The sequence below is a fragment of the Gigantopelta aegis genome, chromosome 6 (genome assembly GCF_016097555.1).
Source record: "Gigantopelta aegis isolate Gae_Host chromosome 6, Gae_host_genome, whole genome shotgun sequence".
Taxonomy (NCBI): Eukaryota; Metazoa; Mollusca; class Gastropoda; order Neomphalida; family Peltospiridae; genus Gigantopelta; species Gigantopelta aegis.
The window spans coordinates 37,351,401-37,375,848 of NC_054704.1; the positions used below are offsets into that span (position 1 = coordinate 37,351,401).

Consider the following 24,448-nt stretch of genomic DNA (forward strand, 5'->3'; position numbering starts at 1 on the left):
GCTAAACAGAATTATTTTAAAAAATACAAACAAAATACAGTTTTCGAATTAGCTTCTTCTTTTTTGCGAAATGTTAATGAAATATATTTGCAAATTCAACTTTACATTGCATTTGTGAATTTGGCAAATGACGGCCTAAACCCTGCTATATATATCTTGGGTAACCAGGCTTAATTAATAGACATACGGATAGTTTAGGCATACATACGTTTGTACATGTTTCAGATCAAAATTATATTCAACTGAAGTGATGTCTTTTTGTCATCTCTGTTCATTAAATACAGTTGTATTTGTTGTGTATTTTCACATAGGATGTTCTGCTGGCTGAAGTGATCAAGTCTCAGAAGGACCTTGTGGTCACGTACCACACACACGACTCACTGCTGGAGAACAAGGTGGACCAGGAGTTGTCTGAAGAAGACAAGAAGGCAGCGTGGGAGGAATACGAAAACGAGAAGAAGGGAATTTCAAACAGAGGTATGATCATTAATAGAGAATGAGAAGTGTATGCATGATTTGTATGGTTATAAGTGTGAGTGTGGTATGTTCAGTGTTCGAGATTAACGGTATCTCAATATCCCGGGGATACCAGAATTTAATTTTGGATACCAGACTTCAATAACCCAGTATCCCACTGGGATACCATATAATGTTGTTGGGTTTTTTAATCCTGCATTTTTATTTTTCGCTGAAACAATGAAAGGCGTCATTTATTGGTGAAATTAAGTAACAGTGTCGTCCAAGTTTGTTACGATGTTATTTATTAATTTCATTTAAGTGGGATACTAAATTCTCAGGTGGGATTCCAGATTTTGAAATGTTAGTATCCAACTGGGATACTGCCCAAAATTTTTAATCTTGAACACTGATGTTGGGTGTCATAAAATGTGTAGAATCTTTTTTTTTAATGGACATAATCTAGCCTTAGTCAAGGTTATCTTTGGCCTGTGACAATGTGCTGTTTCCCTGTACCATGGGCCCCCAAAAGCCAATTGAAAAAAAATCTGTAAGCAAATGACAGAAATTTTAGTTGACACCAGAGCACGTTTTAAAATTACAGCCATTTAGTATACCAATCTCAGGTTGTTATCTGAAAGCCGAAAGCAGGGTGTCACAATGGTACAGCAGGTGAACAACAACTTAAAATCACCAACATAACAAAACCTTGTAAGGATAAACACTAAATGCAGGACATAATCTTCTTTTCTATAACCAACCACTCTTATACAACAATATTAAATAGCATTACAGTAATATGGTTAATTTTACACTTTTAATGATTTGATGGATCTTGATGCACATTTTCTTCATTCTTTTTTCATGGTCTTTTTTATATATATATATATATATATATATCATTTGTTAAAATCTTGTTTCTTATAGCGTGACATTTTTTTTGTTTTACAGTCCAGACTGGTTATCCTGGCAACATGGGAATGGGTATGGGCAGAGGCTTGCTCAGTCCCAACAATCTGATGCAGATCGCACAGATGGTTCGAGCACAGGTTAGTAATTCTGTAATGTCTGCATGCTTCAAGTTAGCTTTTAATCACCATTCCCTCTGGGTTAGAAAAAAAAAAAATGCCTCAAAGTTTAATATCTGTGTTATAGTAACATCATGATGTTTAAAACATGATGAAATCAAAAATGCCATACAAACTTGTAAAGTATCAAGACATTGTCTACTGATATTGATATGGGCTGATTATTAAAAAATGCAGGCACTGAATGATTTTTAAAAATAAGATAAATATACCAGTTAGAACTTTTGACTTTGAAATGTGGACAAGTAGTTAAAGATAACATTAAAGCTTGACATTGGCTATTATTACATTGATTCCAGTTTCTTGCTTGTAATTAAATCTTTTGACTTCAACAAATAGCACATATTTGTGTGTCATGGTGCTCACTAAATGTAAGAAATGCAGCTGAAGACCTACATAAAATCTTTAAATTCAGTTGTATTTTTTTTTTTTTTTTTCAATTCAAATTTTACAGTATTTAATATTTTTGTTGTATGTGTCAATTGGACTATTTCTACAAAAACTTATATTCCCACTATAAAATTAATAAAGAGTAATCTTTGTTTTAATTTTTTAAATCATCTGTGTATCACCTTACTATTGTTTGTCTTCAGTATCCCAATCTTCCACCTGAAATGTTCCAAGCTCAAGTACAGAGTGTCTTGCAGAGGCAGATAATGATGAATCAGGAAATACAGAATCGACAGGTAACGGAATGAAAAAATTATCATTGCAGATGGAGCATTACAAGAAAAATTGCCTGTGGACTGTTCAGGATAGTAGTAATTATTCTTAGTAAAATAAGAGACTGGTGTGAGTGCTAAATTAAATTCAGAGCATTAGATGCTGTATTCAACCACAGATTTATTTTTATTTACCAACTTTGCTGATAACAGGAATGGTTACAATAACACAATGGTCGAGTAACGGGCTGCTGCATCTGAAAACTATTGTGGTATTTTTGGCTTTACTTTGAATATGGCATGTAATAATGATTCTGTAGTTTCTACACAAGAAGTAAAGTTTATTGAATTGAATATTTTGAATTACGTGTAAATGTAGTTGTCAGCTGTGTATCATTTTTGGTAGTAAAAGGTTTGTCCTTTAACCATAAACTAAGTATCATGGTTGTCATTTGTTAAACACCTAATGCCTGTGGTTTAAAAAGTACTAAGGCATTGCTAAAACACTTGTATTTTAAGTTAATTAGAATAGTGCTTACAAAATTCTTTCTATAATTTTTTGTATATCTTTGTAGATTGAGCAGCAAAAGATGTTAGAAATGGAACGTCTTCGTCGAATTCGTGAACAGATTAACCAACAGCAGAACCAGATTAGCCAGCAGCAGAACAGACTGTTAGGTCAGCAGATGTTTAATGCCGGTAACATTCAGAACTGGAGGAACCCAATGTTATCACAGATGCAATCCATGAATCAGCAACAGGCATTAGGCCTGAAAAATTCAATGCCCCAGAAAAATCTTGCCATGCTTCAGGCCGAACTGGAAAGAGCTACCAACAGAGTTGGTAACAAAGGGGGCAGTAACGTGGGAGGACGGAATAAGCAGACGACAAATGGGACTGCAGGATCCTCTGATCCAACGAAAAAACCACCTGTAAATAATGTGATTGAAACTATCGACTTGTCTTAACTAGTGACCATTTTAGAGCATTGATTGTCAAAGGTTGTTTTAACACAGGAATTGGTTAGTTTGAAAGTTGTATGATGAAAGTGTGTGTAGGTCAAGCTAGTGTTACAACACCAGACAAATATTCTGGGAGTCGGTTTTATTTATTGAGTCCTTCTGGTCTTTGTAAGATGAGGATAGCATGGAAAGCTTGTCTGATAGGTTTGTTTTTTGTTTCAATATATTTATATTTCAATAAATATATTAATGGATAAAGACCAGGGAAAAAAGTGCCAGTGAATTTCCTTTTATGGTACCCAGCATTTGTAAGGGGGGGGGGGGGGGGGGGGGGGGGGTCAATTCTGTTTTAAGCAGTCAATAAGGCCATGTTAAAACACTGCCTGTAGACTACTGGCTGCTTAATACAGGTCACTTTGTAACATAGGAGATGCTTTGAAAGAATAGTAAAATATCTCTTAAATAATTAGGCAGTTGAGCAGGTTTGACTTGTGGAAAAACAAGAGTTTTTCCAGAAATTATAACGTGTGGGATCAGTTAACTTTTATGTTTTTTAATTATTCATATCTATTAATCTGTAGACTTTTAACAGTTCCAAAGATTTATGACAAGTTATCACACTACATTCAATTAGGAAGGAATAAATACTGTAGGGGAGAAAGAGCAAATGTTTACATTTCATAGAAAATTGTTACGGTTTTTTTGGTTGACATACAGATCACTGATCGTGGAGAATTGGAATGGTGCAGATACAGTAGTAGTAAGAATTGTCTATTTACCTGTGTTGAGATGTTTATTTGGTTTATTAGTCATCTACTAGTCCAACTGGAAGGGACTATAGGTCCTTCTAACTGTACCACATATAGTTCTCCTGGATTTTTATATATATATATGCTCATATACACAACTCCTTGAGATATTGAGCTGTGTATAGCTTTACAAATCAAGTTTAACTTTCATGACGATTTACCTTGAGCCTAGGAGATATGAAAATGCACTGTGGGCTAGTGGTTTTACGTTTTTCACTAGCCCGAACTTAAAAACCACTAGCCATGGGCATTGGTCTAGCGGATTTGTCGAACTCGGACTTAACTGCAACATTTGACAATTTTATTTTTCCACTAGCCGTCGGGCATGACAATTGTAATTATTTACTAGCCCAACATTGAATATCACTAGCCACGGGAGTGGGGCTACCATAATCTAGAAGCCCTGTTGAACCGTAATTGGATATAAGTACGAAAAAAAGTAAAAAAAAAAAAAAAAATGTGTTGGGGCCCGCTAGAGGGCATGTATTGCTTTAGCAATACTCTCAGAATGCTTGTTACATTACCATAAAACTATGGTTAGACATTTGTTAATATGTTGTACTGTTTTCAGTTAAAACATGAGTATGGTTGGTCATGTAGTAACAGATTTCACATTTTTTTGAAATGATCAATGTAAGTAAAACAATTTTCCTTTCACAACCTTTGTTAATCTCTCTAATTTAGCAATGTATAGGGTTTTTTTTTTGTGTGACTGTTTTGTAAAAGGGCTGTTTTAATTATTGACATGCAGGCATAATATATTGGTTATCTCTCAATCTGAAATGGTTTTACAATAAATATATTAACATATGCTGTCATTTTATAGAAAAATTAATATACCCTACAGATATATTCGAACAGACCTTGAGTCAAGTTCTGATGTAACTGGACAGTCTAATTTCATTGATTGTTTATATTGTCCGGATTCTTACTAGAAATGGCTAGGTTTTAAAGTTATAAAGACGCAAACACAATTTGGGTTTTAACTTAGTTCTGATGATCAATGATTTATATATAAATATACTCAATGGATTAAAATAAGATACATATAAAAAATAAGATATATCTATATATATATCCATTCCTCATTTTAAGATTATTTCCGCGAAAAATATTCGACATTACGTCCAAAATGGAAGTGCTTCAATCATTGTCATTATTTCAACCCTAATCACAGTTGAATGATACTACCGATAAACAATGCATACATAAAAAAATTCAAATTTTCTTCTTGGGGTTAGTAGAGAGGGATATCCAATTAAGGTTAGTAGAGGACTTCCTGAGGTGCTTGGTTTAAAGGATCGAACCCATTTGGTGGACCCATTCTCTAATTAAATCTTTTCCCATCCCTACCAATGCCTGTCTGTGGGGAAAATGCATATAAAAGATCCCCTGCTGCTGATTGAAAAATATAGCAGGTTTCCTGTAATACCAAATGTTCAGGATCTAAATAGCCAGTGATTTGTTAAAACAATTAAAATAATAATCATTCATTTAGGTGATGGATATTGACACTGTGTAAGGCCATATAACCGTAATTAAAATGTGTTGAGTGCGTCATTAAATAAAACATTTCCTGTGTTTCACCCTTCTTATCTTCAAGGAGGTAATGTAAAAATATGCATCATGTGGTTAGAATGAAAATGTTATTAAAACTTTATTAATTTTTATTCAATGAAGAATGTGCCTGAGTTTTGTAATCAATTCTTTTAGTGGGGCCTAATACAACACAATTGGGATAGATATAGAGGTTAAAAAGCTGCTTGGTTTTATCAGAATTCCAAATTTTAGTGTAACCCGAAAACATTTTCTTGCCTTTGTTATTTAATTTTTTTTAAATCACAATAAATCTTCTCTGTTTTTCAATACCCTGCAAAGTGTTCTCTTTTTGTTTTGTCTTAAGATTATTTTGATCTTGAAAACAGATATAGTTGTAACCTGCTGATATTTATTAATGAATGACAATCCCAAACAAATTCTTGGGTGTCTGCAAAATATATAAAACTAGCAGTGTGTGTATTAATTAGTGTACTTTTCATTTAAAGTGCTCATTTAATTAAGTATATGCTGAAAACTGATTTACAGAGTAGAAAAAGTGTTTGTTGTGGTTTTGTCTAAACCAGCACATTTTTGCCCAGTCCCAAGTGGATCAGGTTTAGTGAGACCAGTGTATTTAATGTTTATCCAGTTTGTTTTAGTGTATCGGGGGCACGACGTAGCCCAGTGGTAAAGCGGCTTCCTGATGGGCAGTCAGTCTAGGATCGACCCCAGTCGTCGGGGCCCATTGGGCTATTTCTTGTCCCAACCAGTGCACCACAACTGGTATATCAAAGGCTGTGGTATGTGCTATCCTGTCTGTGGGATGGTGTATATAAAAGATCCCTTGCTACTAATGGAAAAATTTAGTGGGTTTCCTCTCTTAAATTGTCACAATTATCAAATGCTATATCCAATAGCAGATGATTAATAAATCAATTTGCTCTAGTGGTGTCGTTAAACAAAACAAACTTTAACTTTACTGTATCAATCTTCAAAATCTATATGATTATAGTCCTTCCCACAGGGAATGCCTTCTTTTTTTTCATACTATGAAATTTACTACAAGTTGTTTATTTTTGAGCTGATTGTTTTCTAAATTGCACACAATTTTAATTTTCAAAGCATTTTTACTTCTTACATAAACAAACTCAAATAATTTACAAATTTTTCTGGGTTTTTTAAGTGGATGGGACACACTATAGACCTTAATTATTGATGTTGGATGAAAAACAAGGACTACAAATGTGTAGTAAAGTGTTTTATCCTATGTCTGCCCCTCGTACAAAAGAAATTGTATTACAACCACATGTTAGAGATTTTCATTTGTCAACAGACATACATGTGTACCATCAGTCTGTCTGAAAGACTACCTAGCCTTAACTTGAAGCCATTTGTAGATGTTTTTCTAAAGTACATGTCATTCTTCATTTAGCAGACTTTGCAATCCTCTTTTTCTACAATTAGAATGTATTACAATCTTGATTTTAAAAAAAATTGAGTTTGTTAGTGGGGTTATGAAAATTATCTCATTTATTGTGATCTAAATTAATACATCCATACGTTTATATCATAGTTGTGTGACACACTCAAATACATATACATCTATTTTTCATGTACAGATATCATTAACGGTAACCTAGTGTTCATTCAGTCGTTAATGTTCATTCGTAGCTTTTGCCTTGTATGACTGGGTTATGTATAGTTCTCTTGTATAGTTTTTGACTTGATTCATCATTATGAGAACTTAATCAACTTGAAGTGGTAGGAGTGCAACAACATTGTCTAGAATCACTGTTAAAACTGTAATACCCTGCCTACATTGTCAGCAAGGAAGATGGTGATAATAAGTTAATCTTAGATTAATATATTGCATATTGCTTTAACATTGCTTGGACAATTTCTAGTCTTATATATAATATTATATATACAGTATATATACTTGAGCAAATAGCATTGTTTAAAAATATCTCAAAAACGTTCTGTTGAATATACATGTATATTTTCCTAAAATATTTTTAAAAATTCCTAGCACTTCCAAAATAGAAATGAAACTATTTTTGTTTCCTGGGAGGGGTGTGTGTGTTGGCATTGTATTTTAAATTTTTAATCACTATACTAAATACATATTGTTAATAACATGTACAGAATGTTTGGTGTACATTATCATGAAACCCACATGGAAACGACATGAATGCATTTTGTCCGTTCATATACATGCCTATCATGTGCATATTTGTTTAAAATGGTTTTATTTATTTATATTTATGAATTTGAAGAAAATAATTGTACATGTTGGTCTACAGTCATTTGGCTTGTAAAGAGTATTCATTTAGTCATCATTATCATTGAAAACCTGTCACTGTCTGAAATTTTAAAAAACGAAATAAAAAATGATAAAATCTGAATTAAACATCTTGGTATGCAATTGTTTTTGTTTTTATATAAACATTGATTGAAGGTTTGAATTCATAAGCGTTTGAAAATGCTGGTAACTCGGGGATGGTGAGTATTATTAAATACAAGGTCGTGTGTAGAATTATGAACATTCTTTGAACTGCCAGAATTAAGTGAAACAAAAGTTTACACTCTAACCCATATTTAGATCACCTTTTAATGGGAAGGGGGTTTGGCAACGTATACTGTGGCCCCTTCAGCTTCATAGTTTGGGTGGATGCAGTGTCCACTGCCTGCTGTTGAAATGTACACAAGTACTTTAGCATACATACAGATAGGATAGTATACGCCCATTGTAATCGGTGAGATCTGGCGGGACCAAACGTCATGAATCTGCATGCCTGGATTAATACAGTGATTGACCAGACACCTTTGCCATGAATATAGAATTAATGATTTAGTGCAGTAGTAATGATTGATACACATTTATATGGATTAAAAATCCCATGTCTCGACTGGGATCCGAACCCAGTACCGACCAGCCTGTAGACCGATGGCCTAACCACGACGCTACCGACGCCGGTTGTCATAAAAAAGTAGCCTATGTGGCGACAGCGGGTTTCCTGTAAACAAAAAAAAAGGTGTCAGAATGACCATATGTTTGACGTCCAATAGCCGATGATAAGATATAAAAATCAATGTGCTCTAGTGGCGTCGTTAAATAAAACAAACTTTACTTTTACATACGCTTGCTCGCTCGCTCTCTCACTCGCTCACTCACTCTCTCACCATAATACATGTTTAAAAATAGGAACATGAATAACTAAAAAATAAGGTTTGCACTCGGGTTTTTTTTTCTTCTCTCCCTGAATTTGGAAGTGCAGAATAAAACGTGTTTTAATTGTTTTCTTCGAATGTTATTATGTTACAATATTCAATCAATGAATTAAGATTTTTGACTTGTTCAGGATATGTAGCTTATCGGTAGGGATTAACGAAATTAACATATAATCTTTCTCTGTTTTTGCTTTTTCACAAGTCTGAAAACAAACAAAAAACGGTTACCTGTTAATACATATTAGAATTGTACGACAAGAATGTCTAATTCTCCATTCAGTAATAATCCAGTACGGTGTTAAACTATATAAGTACTGCGGCAACCTTTGGTGCGGTTTATGTTGTTAGTGAAGTGAACATTGATCGAGTATTATCGATAGTTTCTGGTTGACCAAGCTATATGTGCATTAGAGCCATAGAGATTTGTAGAAACATTCTTGTAGGCCAACTTCTGGGGAAGAAGACAGGTTAAACAAGGTAGGTTCATCAACTGGTTAAAATTCTTTCAACGTAGAATAAAAGTAGAATTAAATTCATTCCCGTTCTGCTTTTTATAAAATATTTCAATATTTTGTCTTTTATGCCAATTAATATATTTAAAATAAATATGTATGTATTTTATAAACAAATGTTAAAACATTTGGATGTTTCATTTAATATATATACATATAATGCAAACATTAGCTCGTGTCGTATCTGCAAATATATTTAAAATGATGCGAAAAGAAAAAGTTAACCCTTTTCATTTACTTAAAAAAGAAAAAAACTATTGATTTATTTTAATATAATTCATTCTTTATTTTTATTTAGAAATGCTAGTACCAGAAGCCGTGCATTTGATGTTTGTATTTACCCTAGGAAACGTTTTAGGTATGTCCTTTCTAAAACGCTTTGGGATTTCAAGATTATTTTATATACTATAGCAGACGTAATATTTTCAGTAATTTAATGCTCTTTTTGTAGTTTTTATCTGAGTTTAACTTTCATAGAGATAAGCAGACGATTATGATAATAAAGACATATATTATTACTGATACTGAATGATAAAAATTATTAAATATTTATATAGACCTATATGTAAAGATTAAAAAAACAAAAAAACATTCTAATATTTATGTACTAACATTAAATAATTTATGACATGATTGGACTAGTCTATAAGTCGATGCTTTTAAAACAATTGTTCGTTGTTAGTTTTGATCAGTATAAAATAAACGATAAGAGTGAATATATGTTATAGATATAAATTATTGTAGCTATAAATGTAACGGATTTTGTTATAATTGTTCACAGGAAAAAACTGCCCAGGGTTATCCCTGCTCACAGCGACAGAAATACCACAGAACATCACATCACCCAACTTTCCCGTGGCGTATCCTAGGTAAACCGATATAATTCAAAGCCCTGCGCAGTGTCCACTCAGTCTTTAGATTGTATTGTTTTAGAATTCAGAAAACACGAACGATTTATTATTCTAAAACGGGCTAGGTTTGGCATGGTTAGGTTGGTTAATGTGATCTTCAGTGAGTTATTACAGTGTTCACTTATTACCTGGAGAATAGAATGTAACATGGTCTTTATAGGCTTCAAAGTTTAAAGTTTGTTTTTGTTTATCGACACCACTAGAGCACATTGAATTATCAATCATAGGCTATTGGATGTCAAACATTTGGTAATTTTGGACAGTCTTAGAGGAAATCTGCTATATTTTTCCATTAGTGGCAAAAGATCTTTTGTATGTACTTTTCTACAGACAGGACAGCACATCAACAACCTTTGTTATACCAGTCGTGGGTCACTGGTTGGGACGGGGAAAAACTTGGAACAATTCGTTCCTTTATCAAAAAAACAGAAGCAGATTTAGAATTCACGCAATGGTATACAGGCCGGGTGGGGGTGGGGCGGTGAGCGAAGTTTAGGGGAGGAGGACCCGGAGTTATGCTTCCCCGCCAAATATACTACTCAAAATTTTTTAAGGGTCAGACGATATTTTCGACATTATTTTCTGAATGTCAATTATATTAGCTAGACCATAATGTCACGCATGGTATTGTTCCATTTTGACGAAAGTGGGTCTAAGCAACCCATAAATGAATTAAAATCCACTGTCATTGACACTGTCGACTAGTTCTAATGGCGAAAACATGCTTACATTTGCACGTAAATTAGGGTGAAAGCGAAAGGTCTGCTAAGTGCCCATAACTTGCTTTTTCACAAAGCGCTTCATTTGCACGCTTTGCATGTATATTCCATGTTCCCAATGTTGAATTTCCGTATAATTGGAGCTTGCGTTCGTGTACGGTGCACACTCCAAATTCGACAATGGTACGACGTCAACTGACTATCGAAGATCGAGGAAGGGCTATTGCTTGGCTTCAGGATGGCAATACGCAAAGAAATGTTGCTCTGAGACTTGGTGTCAGTTAGAGTGTCGTTGGCCGACTGTGGCAAAGGTACCAAGCAACGAATTCTGTTCGAAATCGTCCACGTTCGGGAAGACCCCGAAGCACTACAAATAGAGAGGACCGCTACATCACCAATATGGCTCTACGTCAACGCACAACCACTGCACGCCGATTACGTGACAATCTGCGGACTGCGACTGGAACTCCGAGTGTCTGATCAAACCATACGCAATCGTCTGAGAGCCAATAATCTACGCTGCCGTCGCCAGGCTGTTCGACCACCACTCCTACCACGTCACAGAACGGCCAGATGTCACTGGTGCACACTTCATCTGCGGTGGCAACGTGTTCAATGGGGTCGAGTGATGTTCACTGATGAGTCCAGGTTTAGTCTCCAGTTCAACGACGGTCGGGTTCGTGTCTACAGACGTCCTGGGGAGCGCTTCGCTGACGTTAACGTTAGACAACGTCACCGGTTCGGTGGTGGCAGCGTCATTGTGTGGGGCGGCATCTCTATCCACCACAGGACCCCCCTCTATGTGGTGGATGGCAATCTGAATGGAATCCGCTATCTGAATGAGATTATCCAGCCGTTGGTTCTCCCAGGCCTTCAGCAGATTGGCGGCGGGGCAGTTCTGCAGGATGACAATGCCAGATCCCACCGCGCCAGGGTGGTAACGGACTTTCTCAGACAACAAGGTATTGCCAGGATGGATTGGCCAGCATATTCGCCTGACTTGGCCCCAATAGAGTACGCCTGGGACGAATTAGGCAGGAGAGTTCGGGATAACCACGCCCCTCCGGCCAACCTTCATGATCTGGGTCACCTTCTTATGGCAGAGTGGCAGGCCATTCCCCAAGAGTTCTTCAGACGTCTGATCAACAGCATGAGGCAACGATGTGTCGAGTGTATTCGCGCCAGGGGTGGATTCACACACTATTAAACGAATGTTCTAATGTGTAAAATCCATGTTTGACAACTTTCAACTTTGACAGAATGTCATGTGACTTTCTTGTATACAGTGACGTTTATTTGGTTTTTTTTTGTAAATATGGAACAATAAGTTAAATTTTTTGTGTAGTTTACATCATCAATCTAATACACTCTGAAACTTATTTGGTTATAAATTTTTGACCCTTAAATTCTTTTGAGTAGTATACATTAAAAAATCTAATTCGAACCCAGAATCCCCGCTGCACCCAAAACTGATTTGTATATTTATTTAGTTATTAGTTATTTAGTATGATTGTTGTTCTTGTTTGTTCGTTTTTGTTTCTTTGTTATTCTTATTTGGGTTTTTGAGGTTTCAAATGTTAATTTAATTCCTATTGGTGGGTTTTTTTTTTCAAGCAAAAATTATGGTTCTGATTACCAAAAATTATATGTGTATAGTATAAACACCGTGTGATTATGCTTCTTTTAAGAAATATTTGTATTGTTATGTTGTATTTACACCCACCAACCCCCCACCCCCCAATTTATTTAACAAAGCAAAACAAACGCAAAACACAAAAACAAACAAATAAAACACAACAGCAACAACAAAAGTCTCCAACTAACAAAGAAAACTCACACAACAAAACCCCACAAAAGTATACGTGCAAATAACTTCGGGTTTTACATATATGTTTTGTTTGTTTGTTTATTTGCTTATGTTTGTTCGTTTCTTTATTTGTCTGTCCTAAAACAAAAATGCACGCTTTGCTTTTCAGAACCTCTTCTTGCACATGGATTGTACAGTCTAACGTAGATGATGGGATAGTCCAGTTTAGAATAGTAAACTTTTCAGTGGACGCTTCTGCAAGTTGTTACGCCGATTACCTAGAAATTAGAGACGGTATATGCTTTATTACTTCTTTTATTTTTGTTTATTAATCGCATATAGTTAGCATTGTTCAAGTTCAAGTTCTTTATTGCGTTAAGTTTTCCAACTTATCAGCATTATAACAATGAAATACAATATTATGTACAATAGTGCGGAACAATGGTGGAGAATGACTTACAGAAATACATACACATATACCGATAAAACAATCCATCTATATATATATATATATATATATATATATAAACAATCGGCAATATGGGTTACACAAATATATATAATACTCTTCAAAAAAAGAAACGCAAAAGGGTACAAATGGGTTATAACTCCGATTTTATGTTTCCTACCGGTTCATGCTTTGTGAATATAAGGTCATTGCATGTCCCAAACACATTCCCACGGTTACATTCGATAAAACGCATCTACTGTACAATAAAGTTCCAAAATGTGAATATTCGCAAAAACGCAGCCACGTGCAAACCATGTCACCACTGCACGTGCGTTGTCTGCACGTGCAACATGAACACCGACAGTATAAAAGTGCAGGGTGTTCGCTTGCCTGGCCTCTGTATCTGGCCGACAGTTGACAATCCTGGACATGCCACGTCTCCGTGAACCGCAGAGAAACAATGCCATCGGCCGACTAGACGCAGGCGAATCCAGAACGGCCGTTGCCAGGGCATTCCATGTGTCCCCAAGTACCATCTCCAGACTGTGGGACCGTTACCAGCAACATGGATCAACACGTGACCTCCCTAGATCCGGTCGACCACGGGTCACTACCCCCGGGCAGGACCGCTACATCCGGGTACGCCACCTTCGGGAACGATTGACTACTGCCACCTTCACAGCCGCAGCAATCCCAGGTTTGCGCAGGATATCCGACCAGACCGTACGGAACCGCCTACGTGAGGTAGGAATTCGTGCCAGACGTCCAGTTCGAGGTGTCATCTTAACACCACAACACCGTCGACTCCGACTGCAGTGGTGCCAGATTCATCGACAATGGCCTCAACTGCGATGGAGACAGGTGTGGTTCAGTGACGAGTCCCGATTTCTGTTCCGACGTCATGATGGAAGATGTCGCGTGTATAGGCGTCGTGCTGAACGTTATGCGGCAAACTGCGTGCAGGAAGTGGACAGATTCGGCGGGGGTAGTGTCATGGTGTGGGCAGCCATCTCACACACTGGCAGAACTGACCTGGTCCACATGCAGGGCAACCTGAATGCACAGGGCTACATTGACCAGATCCTCCGGCCACACATCGTTCCAGTTATGGCCAACGCCAACGCAGTGTTCCAACATGACAACGCCAGGCCTCACACAGCACGTCTCACAACGGCTTTCCTACAGAACAACAACATTAATGTCCTTCCTTGGCCATCGATATCACCGGATTTGAACCCAATTGAGCATCTATGGGACGAGTTGGACCGACGCCTCCGACAGCGACAACCACAGCCCCAGACCCTGCCCGAGCTGGCAGCAGCCTTGCAGGCCGAGTGGGCCACCATCCCCCGGGACGTCATCCGTACTCTGGTTGCTTCAATGGGCAGGCGGTGCCAGGCAGTTGTCAACACACGCGGAGGCCACACCCGGTATTGACTCCAGATGACCTTGACCTTGGTGGTGTGTCCTATCACTTACTCACAATGGACTAGAGTGAATTGTGAACAATCCTGCAACATTTGGTAATTATCGGACTCGCCATTCATTAATTAAATCAATTCTCCAAATGTTACGACAATGTGGTTTTGCGTTTCTTCTTTTGAAGAGTATATATTAAGTTGTTTGTAGTAATAGCATATCCCTCATTTTGGTCGCATATAGTTAGCATTGTAAACATCTCACGGGCTCACGTTTCTCGGTTTCGACTGTATAATATGTATAGAGTTAGACCAGCTCAAATGTCTGGTTACGTCTTTGAACAGATTAATCATATTCGTACGAGATGGAACATCAGAGGGGTTTGCTGTCCCCACCCCTAAGTGCTGAAGCAAATCTTCGAATTCGGACAAAACCGAAGGAAGGAAGGAAACGTTTTATTTAACGACCCACTAAACACATTTTATTTATGGTTATATGGCGTCGGACATATAGTTAAGGACCACACAAATATTGAGGGAGGAAACCCACTGTCGCCACTACATGGGCTACGTTTTCGATTAGCAGCAAGGGATGTTTTATATGCACCATCTCATAGAAAGGATAGTACATACATGTACCACAGCCTTTGATGTACTGCAAAACCGAAGGAGATGTTAGAATAAAATGAAGTGGCTTGCAAACTTTCCCCATCATTCTACTCAGAATGTTAGTTGTTATCCAGATTCAGACCTTTTCGTTTCAGCCTCCCCCCCCCCCTCCCCACAACCCCTCGCCGATACACAAAGAAAGAAATGTTTTATTTAACGGCGCACTCAACACATTTTATTTACGGTTATATGGCGTCAGACATGGTTAAGTACCACACAGATTTTGAGAGGAACCCCGCTGTCGCCACTACATGGGCTACTCTTTCCGATTAGTAGCAAAGGATATTTTATTTGCGCTTCCCACAGACAGGATAGCACAAACCATAATCTTTGTTGAACCAGTTATGGATCACTGGTCGGTACAAGTGGTTTACACCTACCTACTAGAGTTTGGAGTCGGTATCTGGATAAGAAATCCCATGCCTCGACTGGGATCCGAACCACATACACAAATGCGATCTTGTACGCACATGAGAATAATGTCTAAATTTTGCGACAGTTATAATTTTATTATAAATAAATTTTCATTTTTTTTACAATCCCGCTCCAAACCTCCCCAAAAATTCCTTTAGCATTCCTCCTCAAGTCATTGGGCCCCCCTAAATGGATTTTCTGGATCCGCCACTGATTTGTATATGTCTATGTCTATATATATATTTTGTACTTACAGGTTCCTACAGACTGGACCCTAAAATTATTAGATGGTGTGGAAAAAAGCCAGCTAGTAAAATATACAAAACTACTCAGAACAGCGCTCATTTTTCATTCCAAGCGGTTTCATTCGGTAGCGATGCCAGTGGATTCTCTTTGCAGTTTTGGACAACAGTGAAACGTATGTTCATATGATATCCACGATTAGAAATAAATATTTCGATGATATTTATAAAATTAACAAAATATCGACTCCACGGCAAGGCCATAGTCCTTTATTTATCCATTTATTTTGGTGGTTCTGGATGTTTTTAGGGTGGGGTTTTTGTTTTTTTGTTGGGGGAAGGGGGGGGGGGGTGTTGTGTTTTTGTAACGGAGTTAATTTAAAAAAAATTATTACTGTATATACATATTTATAGCAGATTTATGCATCTATAAATTATAATTTCAGATCGTGTTCGAAGGGCAGAACCCGTGCTTACTGTAGCGCATTACATTCTGGCAGGAGTTGCGGCCCTTATTCTGCTCTCCTTCATCGTTACCTTGGCGATTATTGTGTGTATTCGAAGTTACAGAAATTTTGAGAGAATAATATTGTATTATGATATTCTATACGTGACAGACACAGACAAAAAGAAACACAATAAAGTCTAAGTTTTATATAAACAATGAAAGACAATTTTGTTTTGTTTTATTGTGAACCCAGTTATAAAATTTAATAGTTAAAAAGAAGAAAAAAGGTTTGATTGGGGGGTGGGGGTGGGGGGAGTGCATGGCACCTTTGACCTCCCTCGCTATGCTATGCCACTGGCTAGGGATCTGAAATGTGATATTCCAAACATTAAAGGTGCATTTTCACAGAACATAGTTCGCGTGTCCTCTAGCCCAGCCTTGTAAACCAACATATATATAGTTGACACACGAGCTACAAAGACTAGTGCGATACTTATAACATACTAATACATGTTCTAAGGTTTTCCCCTATATTTTACATATATATATATATATATATATATGTATATGATCGTCCAAATGTCCGTCTAGCTCTCAAACAGAGCACTCGGGCTACATGGATTTCAGTAGTAAAATATTCGCCTGATGCACAATCTGCTTATGATTGATTCAAGTCTGGTAGGGATGGGGGCAGGATGTGTGGGCTCATTGGAATATTTCTCATTTGAGCCAGTGCTCCACAACTGGTGTAACAGTAGCCATGATATGTACTATCCTGTCTGGGGTGGTGCATATAAAAGATCCTTTGTTACTAATAAGAATAGCCACACAGTGGCGATAGCAGGTTTCCTCTCATCTCTGTGGTCCTCAATCTTATATCTGACCCCATAAAGACAAAATTAGAACATTTATATTTAATTATTATTATTATTATTATTCATACTTACCTAGTGCTATGGTGTGGTAGCACAGTAAATTGAATAAGACTAATAGTACCTCGTTAAGTAAGATATTCTTTCTTTTTCCTACGTTTTCTGTGGTATGCTTCAAAACATCTTTGCACTATGCAATAAAGATTAATATTAAAAAACGAAAATGACACTGGACAAAATAATCTTGATAGTTCTACAAGGGAATAAGCAGCTTTTATGTAGCATAAAACTCTGGAATTCCATGAAAATCCAGAACATTTTCATCTGTAAATATAATATTAATATATCACAGAGGAGAGGTCCATTTCACAAAACATCGGAAGTTTACATCTGTAAATATAATATTAATATATCACAGATGAGGGGTCCATTTCACAAAACATCGGAAGTTTACATCTGTAAATATAATATTAATATATCACAGAGGAGAGGTCCATTTCACAAAACATCGGAAGTTTACATCTGTAAATATAATATTAATATATCACAGATGAGGGGTCCATTTCACAAAACATCGGAAGTTTACATCTGTAAATATAATATTAATATATCACAGAGGAGGGGTCCATTTCACAAAACATCGGAAGTTTACATCTGTAAATATAATATTAATATATCACAGATGAGGGGTCCATTTCACAAAACATCGGAAGTTTACATCTGTAAATATAATATTAATATATCACAGAGGAGGGGTCCATTTCACAAAACATCGGAAGTTTACATCTGTAAATATAATATTAATATATCACAGATGAGGGGTCCATTTCACAAAACATCGGAAGTTTACATCTGTAAATATAATATTAATATATCACAGAGGAGAGGTCCATTTCACAAAACATCTAATATATCACAGAGGAGAGGTCCATTTCACAAAACATAGGAAGTTTACATCTGTAAATATAATATTAATATATCACAGAGGAGGGGTCCATTTCACAAAACATCGGAAGTTTACATCTGTAAATATAATATTAATATATCACAGAGGAGAGGTCCATTTCACAAAACATAGGAAGTTTACATCTGTAAATATAATATTAATATATCACAGAGGAGGGGTCCATTTCACAAAACATAGGAAGTTTACATCTGTAAATATAATATTAATATATCACAGAGGAGGGGTCCATTTCACAAAACATAGGAAGTTTACATCTGTAAATATAATATTAATATATCACAGAGGAGGGGTCCATTTCACAAAACATCGGAAGTTTACATCTGCGACAAGCAGTTATACCGGTCATACGTTTACCATAACTTTACATGTATCTGGCATCTATTTCATACAGAATATCATATTGGAAGATTTTACGGACAAAAGAATTTGAAATATGTGTACTTCAAACAATATTTATTGTACTTTTAATAATAGAAAAAAGTGTGGTTTTGTCATAGATTTACATTTAGGTGCAAAATTAAGTTTACGATATTTTGTGAAATTGGGCCAAGGATTCCCCATTTAATACATTCTCTTAAATTTATACAAAGACTTTCTAAATCCCAACCCTTGTAAACTGATAGTCACGTATTTCTCCAATATATTTATCATTCAGATGTGTATTCAGGCGGAGGGGTTTGGGAGCTGAACCTTTGCTCAAGTATTTTTTTGTTCCCCAATACATTTTCCAGTGTAGAATCACTCGACAGTCTATCCCCGTGCTTTGTCATTCACTGCGTCTCTCACCATCGGGGACAGAATTTAGCTTAGTCGGTCGAGTGCTGACTTGAGGTGCTTGCATCGTAGGATCGAACACCTCGGTGGATCCATTCAACCGAGTGGGGATTTTTTTTCGTGTTCCAACCAATGCACCACAACTGGTCAAAGGTTGTGGTATGTGCATTCCAGTCTGTGGGAAAGTGCATATAAAAGATCCCTTGCTGTATTAGGAAAAATGTAGCAGCTTTCCTCTTATTACTACGTGTCAGAATTACCAAACGTCTGACATCCAATAGCAGATGATTAATTAATTAATTAATTAATTTCCTCTACTGGTGGTGTTAAAGAAAACAAACTTTTATTCTTCTCTCATCATCAGTGACTTTATGTTTCTTTGAGTAGTCAGAACAAGTTGGGAGCCCTTCTTTCACCAATCACAGATCGCTTATTAACTGTCAATTATTTTCATTTAAACCTTACTTTCATATTTTATGCAATTAAGATTCATGCACGCTGTCCTGGGCTATAAGTCAGCTGTATGGGCCGTTAGGTTAATAATTTTAGTGGCCTTACATATGTATCCACCGAGTCATTAAAACTTGCTCTGGATATAATTAATAATAATTAAATTGCCAAATGTTCTATTCCCAGTGTTGGTGAGACTTATAAGGAAGAATACTGTACAGTGATAATTTGGGGCTCCCCAACCCTGACATGACCTATTTCTGGGGATAATAAAGAATTTGACCCCCCCCCCCCCCCCCATCTCATAGGTCCTAATTTTCCACACACTGTCCCCAACCCTCCACTCACCCCATGCTGTCTTATTTCCGACAGCCATATTTCTTTTGGCCTATTTAAAAAAAAACCCAGCAGACCTTAATTTTCTTCTTATTTCAATACTAGTACCCCACTGTTAATCAACAATAATATCATTATTATAAACACTAAAGAGAAAATCAACATGAAAGCATTTGAATAATATTTATTTGGCATTAGGCCATGTACAAAATTCTTTATCAGTATTTATTAGTAATAATTACAAAATGTGAATTTACTTTGTAAAATCTGTCGACTTCTCACAGCAGATATGACTAAAATGTACCAATTCACAGAGGCAATTCAAGATAACATGATCATGAGAATAACATACAGTTAAACTTGATATAAAGAGAACCTTATACAACCACTATGTCACGGGGATCCTATAATACCCGTAACTGAATGAAACACGATTGTCCAAATATCTCTCCTAACTGCATATCTATTAGATCTCTCTGTAACAGGCAGTTATACCCGCTGGCTCGTCTAGGTATGATCAGAGATAAGATCTTATATAAAGTATATATTATTATAGCACGTTTAGTTCACTAGAAAACACAACAAAAACACAATACACTTTGGAATCTGTATTAACCTACACTGACAAATGTACTGCCGCAGTAGTTAATTAACAACAACAAATAATAACAACCCAGAACTGATCACTTAATTAGTTAATCTCTAGGTGTCTAGTTTACACAATATGCTAATCACTTCACCGTGACACAACACCCACACGCGTGATGATTGAGAAACGCTTCCAGGAGAACTTAATTAATAAAGGAATTACAACTCTATTCCTAACTGGTTAATTTTTAATTAACCCTAACTACTCATTCAATAACCTTGTAATACAGACTTAATACTGGTACCTATCACAATAAAGACAATAACCTACAGTTTACCTAGGTCCTCTAGGATGACTGGCTAAGCTTTATATATTTATTTAGACAGCGAGCCTACAGTTTACTGCGTCAGATGACCGGCAGCACCGTCTAAGTAATATTGGTATAATACAGTATTAAAATATTTAAAGTCACATCAATCACATCAAGGTTATACACAGAGCAGAAAATATATAATTACCAGGACGGACTAACGTTCCCCCTGGACGCCTTCCAATATGTTTCTCCCTGATATCTCTAAAATCCTAGCTATTTATTCAAAACTCTCAGAGACAGCGAATATCGCCTGGGGGCACAACGCGGTACCTCACCTATCATCTGATATTTCCACCTCTCCCAGAGTTGGTATATTTTCTTAGATGACCAGACATTCTGTCGCCAGTCGCCAAAATCACGGTCGCCGAAACCGCACTCGCAGAGGTATTACGTAACTACTGGCCACCTGGGCTTAAGTGCATATGGAACTGCACACGGCCCTCTAAAACAATTAATATCGCCACAGGCGAAAAGAAATTAAGAGCATGTACCGTCACACACCCCCACCTCAAAAAGGATATTTCCTCTACTCTAGGAATAGGGAAATATACTACATTAAAACAAAAAGTGCGTTAACCGACGCATCCGGGCATTTATAACACATGTAATAAGGGGACTACCAGTAATCACACTGAGTCTCCGAGTCCCTGGTATACAAATATAATATATATAAAAACAAAACAGAAATCAAGCATGTCAACACATTATCATAACGTTCAACTTCGGGACAGGGCATCAGCGATTACATTAGAAGTGCCCTTGATATGTTCGATGGTAACTGGGAATTCTTGCAGAAGAAGACTCCATCTCAAAACTCTCTGGTTGGTGGCTTTCATTCTGTGAATGAAAGTGAGCGGATTATGGTCAGTAAAGACCACCACTTGATGCACTGCCGATTTCACGTAGATCTGAAAATGCTTCAGAGCTTGTACCATGGCCAAGGCTTCCTTCTCTATAGTGGAATAGTTCACCTGGTGTTTGTCAAACTTTTTGGAGAAGAAACTTACAGGGTGGTCCAGTCCATTTTCGTCTTCCTGGAACAGCACAGCTCCAGCTCCCACGTCACTGGCATCCACAGCTAGTTTGAAAGGCATTCGGTAGTCTGGCGCTGCCATCACGGGAGACGAGGAGCGCATCTGCTTGAGACGGTTGAATGACTTCTCGCATTCATCTGACCACTGGAACTTCGTTTCCTTCTTTTTCAGTGTCGCACGTTTTCCAGGTTTTCTCCGATAGGCATGCTGTTGAATCGGTGTAGCGTTGGGTTCCACGCGCACATCCTGGCTTAAGGTATTAGTAACCGTTGGAAGGTCCTGACAAATGGAAACATTGTCTTGTTTCGACGTAGTCAACTTTGCTCGCTGGGGGCTCAATTCTGCTAGAATCTGGCCGTTGGCCAACTTGACCTCTGCAGTCTTGACGTCATCACAGAAAATTGAGTGACTCTCAATTTGGACAGGTAGCAATGGAACTATCGGCAGTCTGTCAAAATAACGTTTTAGCAAATTGAATACCTACTTTTCCTAACCCTATCAGGAGTGTTTATCACATACTCTGTCTCATTAACCCTTTTGTGCACAAAGGGCCCGAAATACCTGTTCTGCAATGAACCCCGTTTAATGGGAAGGTACAGCAGCACCTTATCCCCTGGTTTAAATTCCCGACTCCTAGCCTTCCTATCAAACACTGATTTTATTTTGCTCTGAGCATGGCTCAGTTGCTTCCTATCCTTTCTATCTCTAACTCTCTTATTCATTAATACTCCCTTGTCCACAGTTAACAAGGTAGTGCGAGCTGCCAACAAATTTGGATCAGCCCCCTACTCTAGAACTAACTCTTGTCTATTACAAGGTAAGGCCCCTCTATCAAACACAACTGGTTCATTTACCCTCTGCGGGAGGTCAACATGTTCCACCACATTTAGTTCGTCAGTTGACTTATCTACCCATTTACTGATAACCTCATCCACTCCAATTTCATGGCTCACACACGTATCAGACAAATCACAAATATCCTCTGGGTATCGTGTTACCCTACTGGCCATAGCCCTAGTCATTACACACGCAGGATATCTAATCTCATCAACCTCACTCTCTTCTATTGGTAAAGGGCTGTCTTTAATTAACAATTGGTCACATTTCGGCTGACAACACTGACTAGTCAAATCATTACCCAACAAAACTCCTATGTTTTCAACAGGCAAGTCCTTTACAACACCCATAATGACTGGTCCCGTCACAAACTTCGAACACAAGAAAACGTTATGTAACCGGACAACCAATTTTTCCAAGTAACCGAGGTTAAGGCCAAACTACGTCCTGTATCTGAATTCTCTATACCAGCTAAACTCTGACGTTATCAGCGACTGACTACAGCCGGTATCTCGATAGATCGATATTGCCTTAGGACTCAATTCTTGTTTAACATCACAAACCATACCAGTGGACACATACGGGTTTACTTTCTCTGCCATGGGACTAACCATTAACTCTCTCGCTAACGGAGCTGACCTCACTAAACCGACCACTTGCGTATTATCGCGTTTCCTTTTAAAACAGTCCCCAACAAGATGGTTATCCTTTTTACAGCAACTGCAATGTGGACGAAAAGTTCGTGCATTGGCTGATAATGCAGGCCTATCCTTACTTTGCCCACCAGGTGCAAACCTTGCCTGACTAGCTGACCAACTAGATGACCCTCCCCGATAGTTACTTTCCCGGGAAAAACCTGGCTGAAATTTCTTCTTATCACCCTGTTGTAAAGAGCTACCCTGTACTGCCTGAGCTTTGTGTATTAACACGTAATCATCTGCCGCTATGCCTGCCTCCTCTATCTTTTTGACATCACGATCCTCTAAATGAATACGTAAGCTAACTGGTAATCCATTTTTAATGTCCTGTAAGATCAACAACTCCCGTAACTCGGTATATGACTCTACCTGATGAGATACCACCCATGTATCAAACATCCCTGCCTTCTTAGCCACAAACTCACTATAAGACTGACACTGCGTTTTTCTCAACTCGCTATACCGTAAACGATAATCCTCAGGTCGTAATTCATACGCCTCAACACTGCCGCCTTAACTAGGTCGTACTGACTTGCTCGCTCATCACTCATTGAATTATAAGCTACACTAGCCTTCCCCTTAAACTTAGACATGCCTAACAATGTCCACTTAGACTGCGGCCAATTTAGCTGCTTAGCGGCCCGTTCAAAAAGTTGGAAGAACATATCTACCTCCTGGTCATAAAATACAGGCACTGATCTATAAGCCTCCGACATGTTAAAACCATTTCCTGCCTCACGTCTAACTTCTTCAGTATTCAACTTTAACTCATGTTCCACCCTTAATTTTGCTAACTGGAATTCTCTATCTCTATCTTCTCTATCCCTCTCTTCCCTTTCTCTCTCTATCTTCTCTATCTCTATCTTCTTTCTCTCTATCCTCTTCTTTCTCTCTATCCCTCTCTTCTCTTTCTCTCTCTCTCTCTCTCTCCCTCTCTTCCCTTTCTCTATCTTCTTTCTCTCTCTCTCTCTCTATCTTCTCTATCGTACTTAAGCTTTTTAAAAGCTAATTGTTGTTCTACACTTAACTCATTTATCTCTATCTCTGGAACAATCTCACTGTCTTCCATAACAGGACTATCACCAAAAACTTCCTGGATAATAATTGTCCTTATATCTCCTAAGGTTTTAGCTGATGTTAAATCAATTTCTCGCTCACTCGCTCAACTAACTCGGCCTTA

The 24,448-nt window shown here is 37.5% G+C and overlaps 2 protein-coding genes across 2 annotated transcripts in view; both read left to right on the forward strand.

Moving 5' to 3' along the window:
* LOC121375399 (transcriptional regulator ATRX-like) overlaps window positions 1–3,493 on the forward strand; it is a 71,284-nt gene extending 67,791 nt beyond the window's left edge. The window contains exons 29-32 of the mRNA XM_041502829.1: window positions 312–477; window positions 1,408–1,505; window positions 2,138–2,230; window positions 2,782–3,493. Of these exons, the coding sequence (XP_041358763.1) occupies window positions 312–477; window positions 1,408–1,505; window positions 2,138–2,230; window positions 2,782–3,174 (750 nt within the window). The 3' untranslated portion in view covers window positions 3,175–3,493. The remainder of the gene's footprint in view (window positions 1–311; window positions 478–1,407; window positions 1,506–2,137; window positions 2,231–2,781) is intronic.
* A 9,282-nt stretch (window positions 3,494–12,775) lies between these two features.
* LOC121374516 (bone morphogenetic protein 1-like) lies at window positions 12,776–16,539 on the forward strand. Its single transcript, XM_041501618.1, has 3 exons — window positions 12,776–12,990; window positions 15,905–16,066; window positions 16,337–16,539. Exons 1-3 carry the CDS (start codon window positions 12,846–12,848, stop codon window positions 16,537–16,539), a joined length of 510 nt encoding a protein of 169 aa, XP_041357552.1. The 5' UTR covers window positions 12,776–12,845.
* The last annotated feature ends 7,909 nt before the right edge of the window (window positions 16,540–24,448 follow it).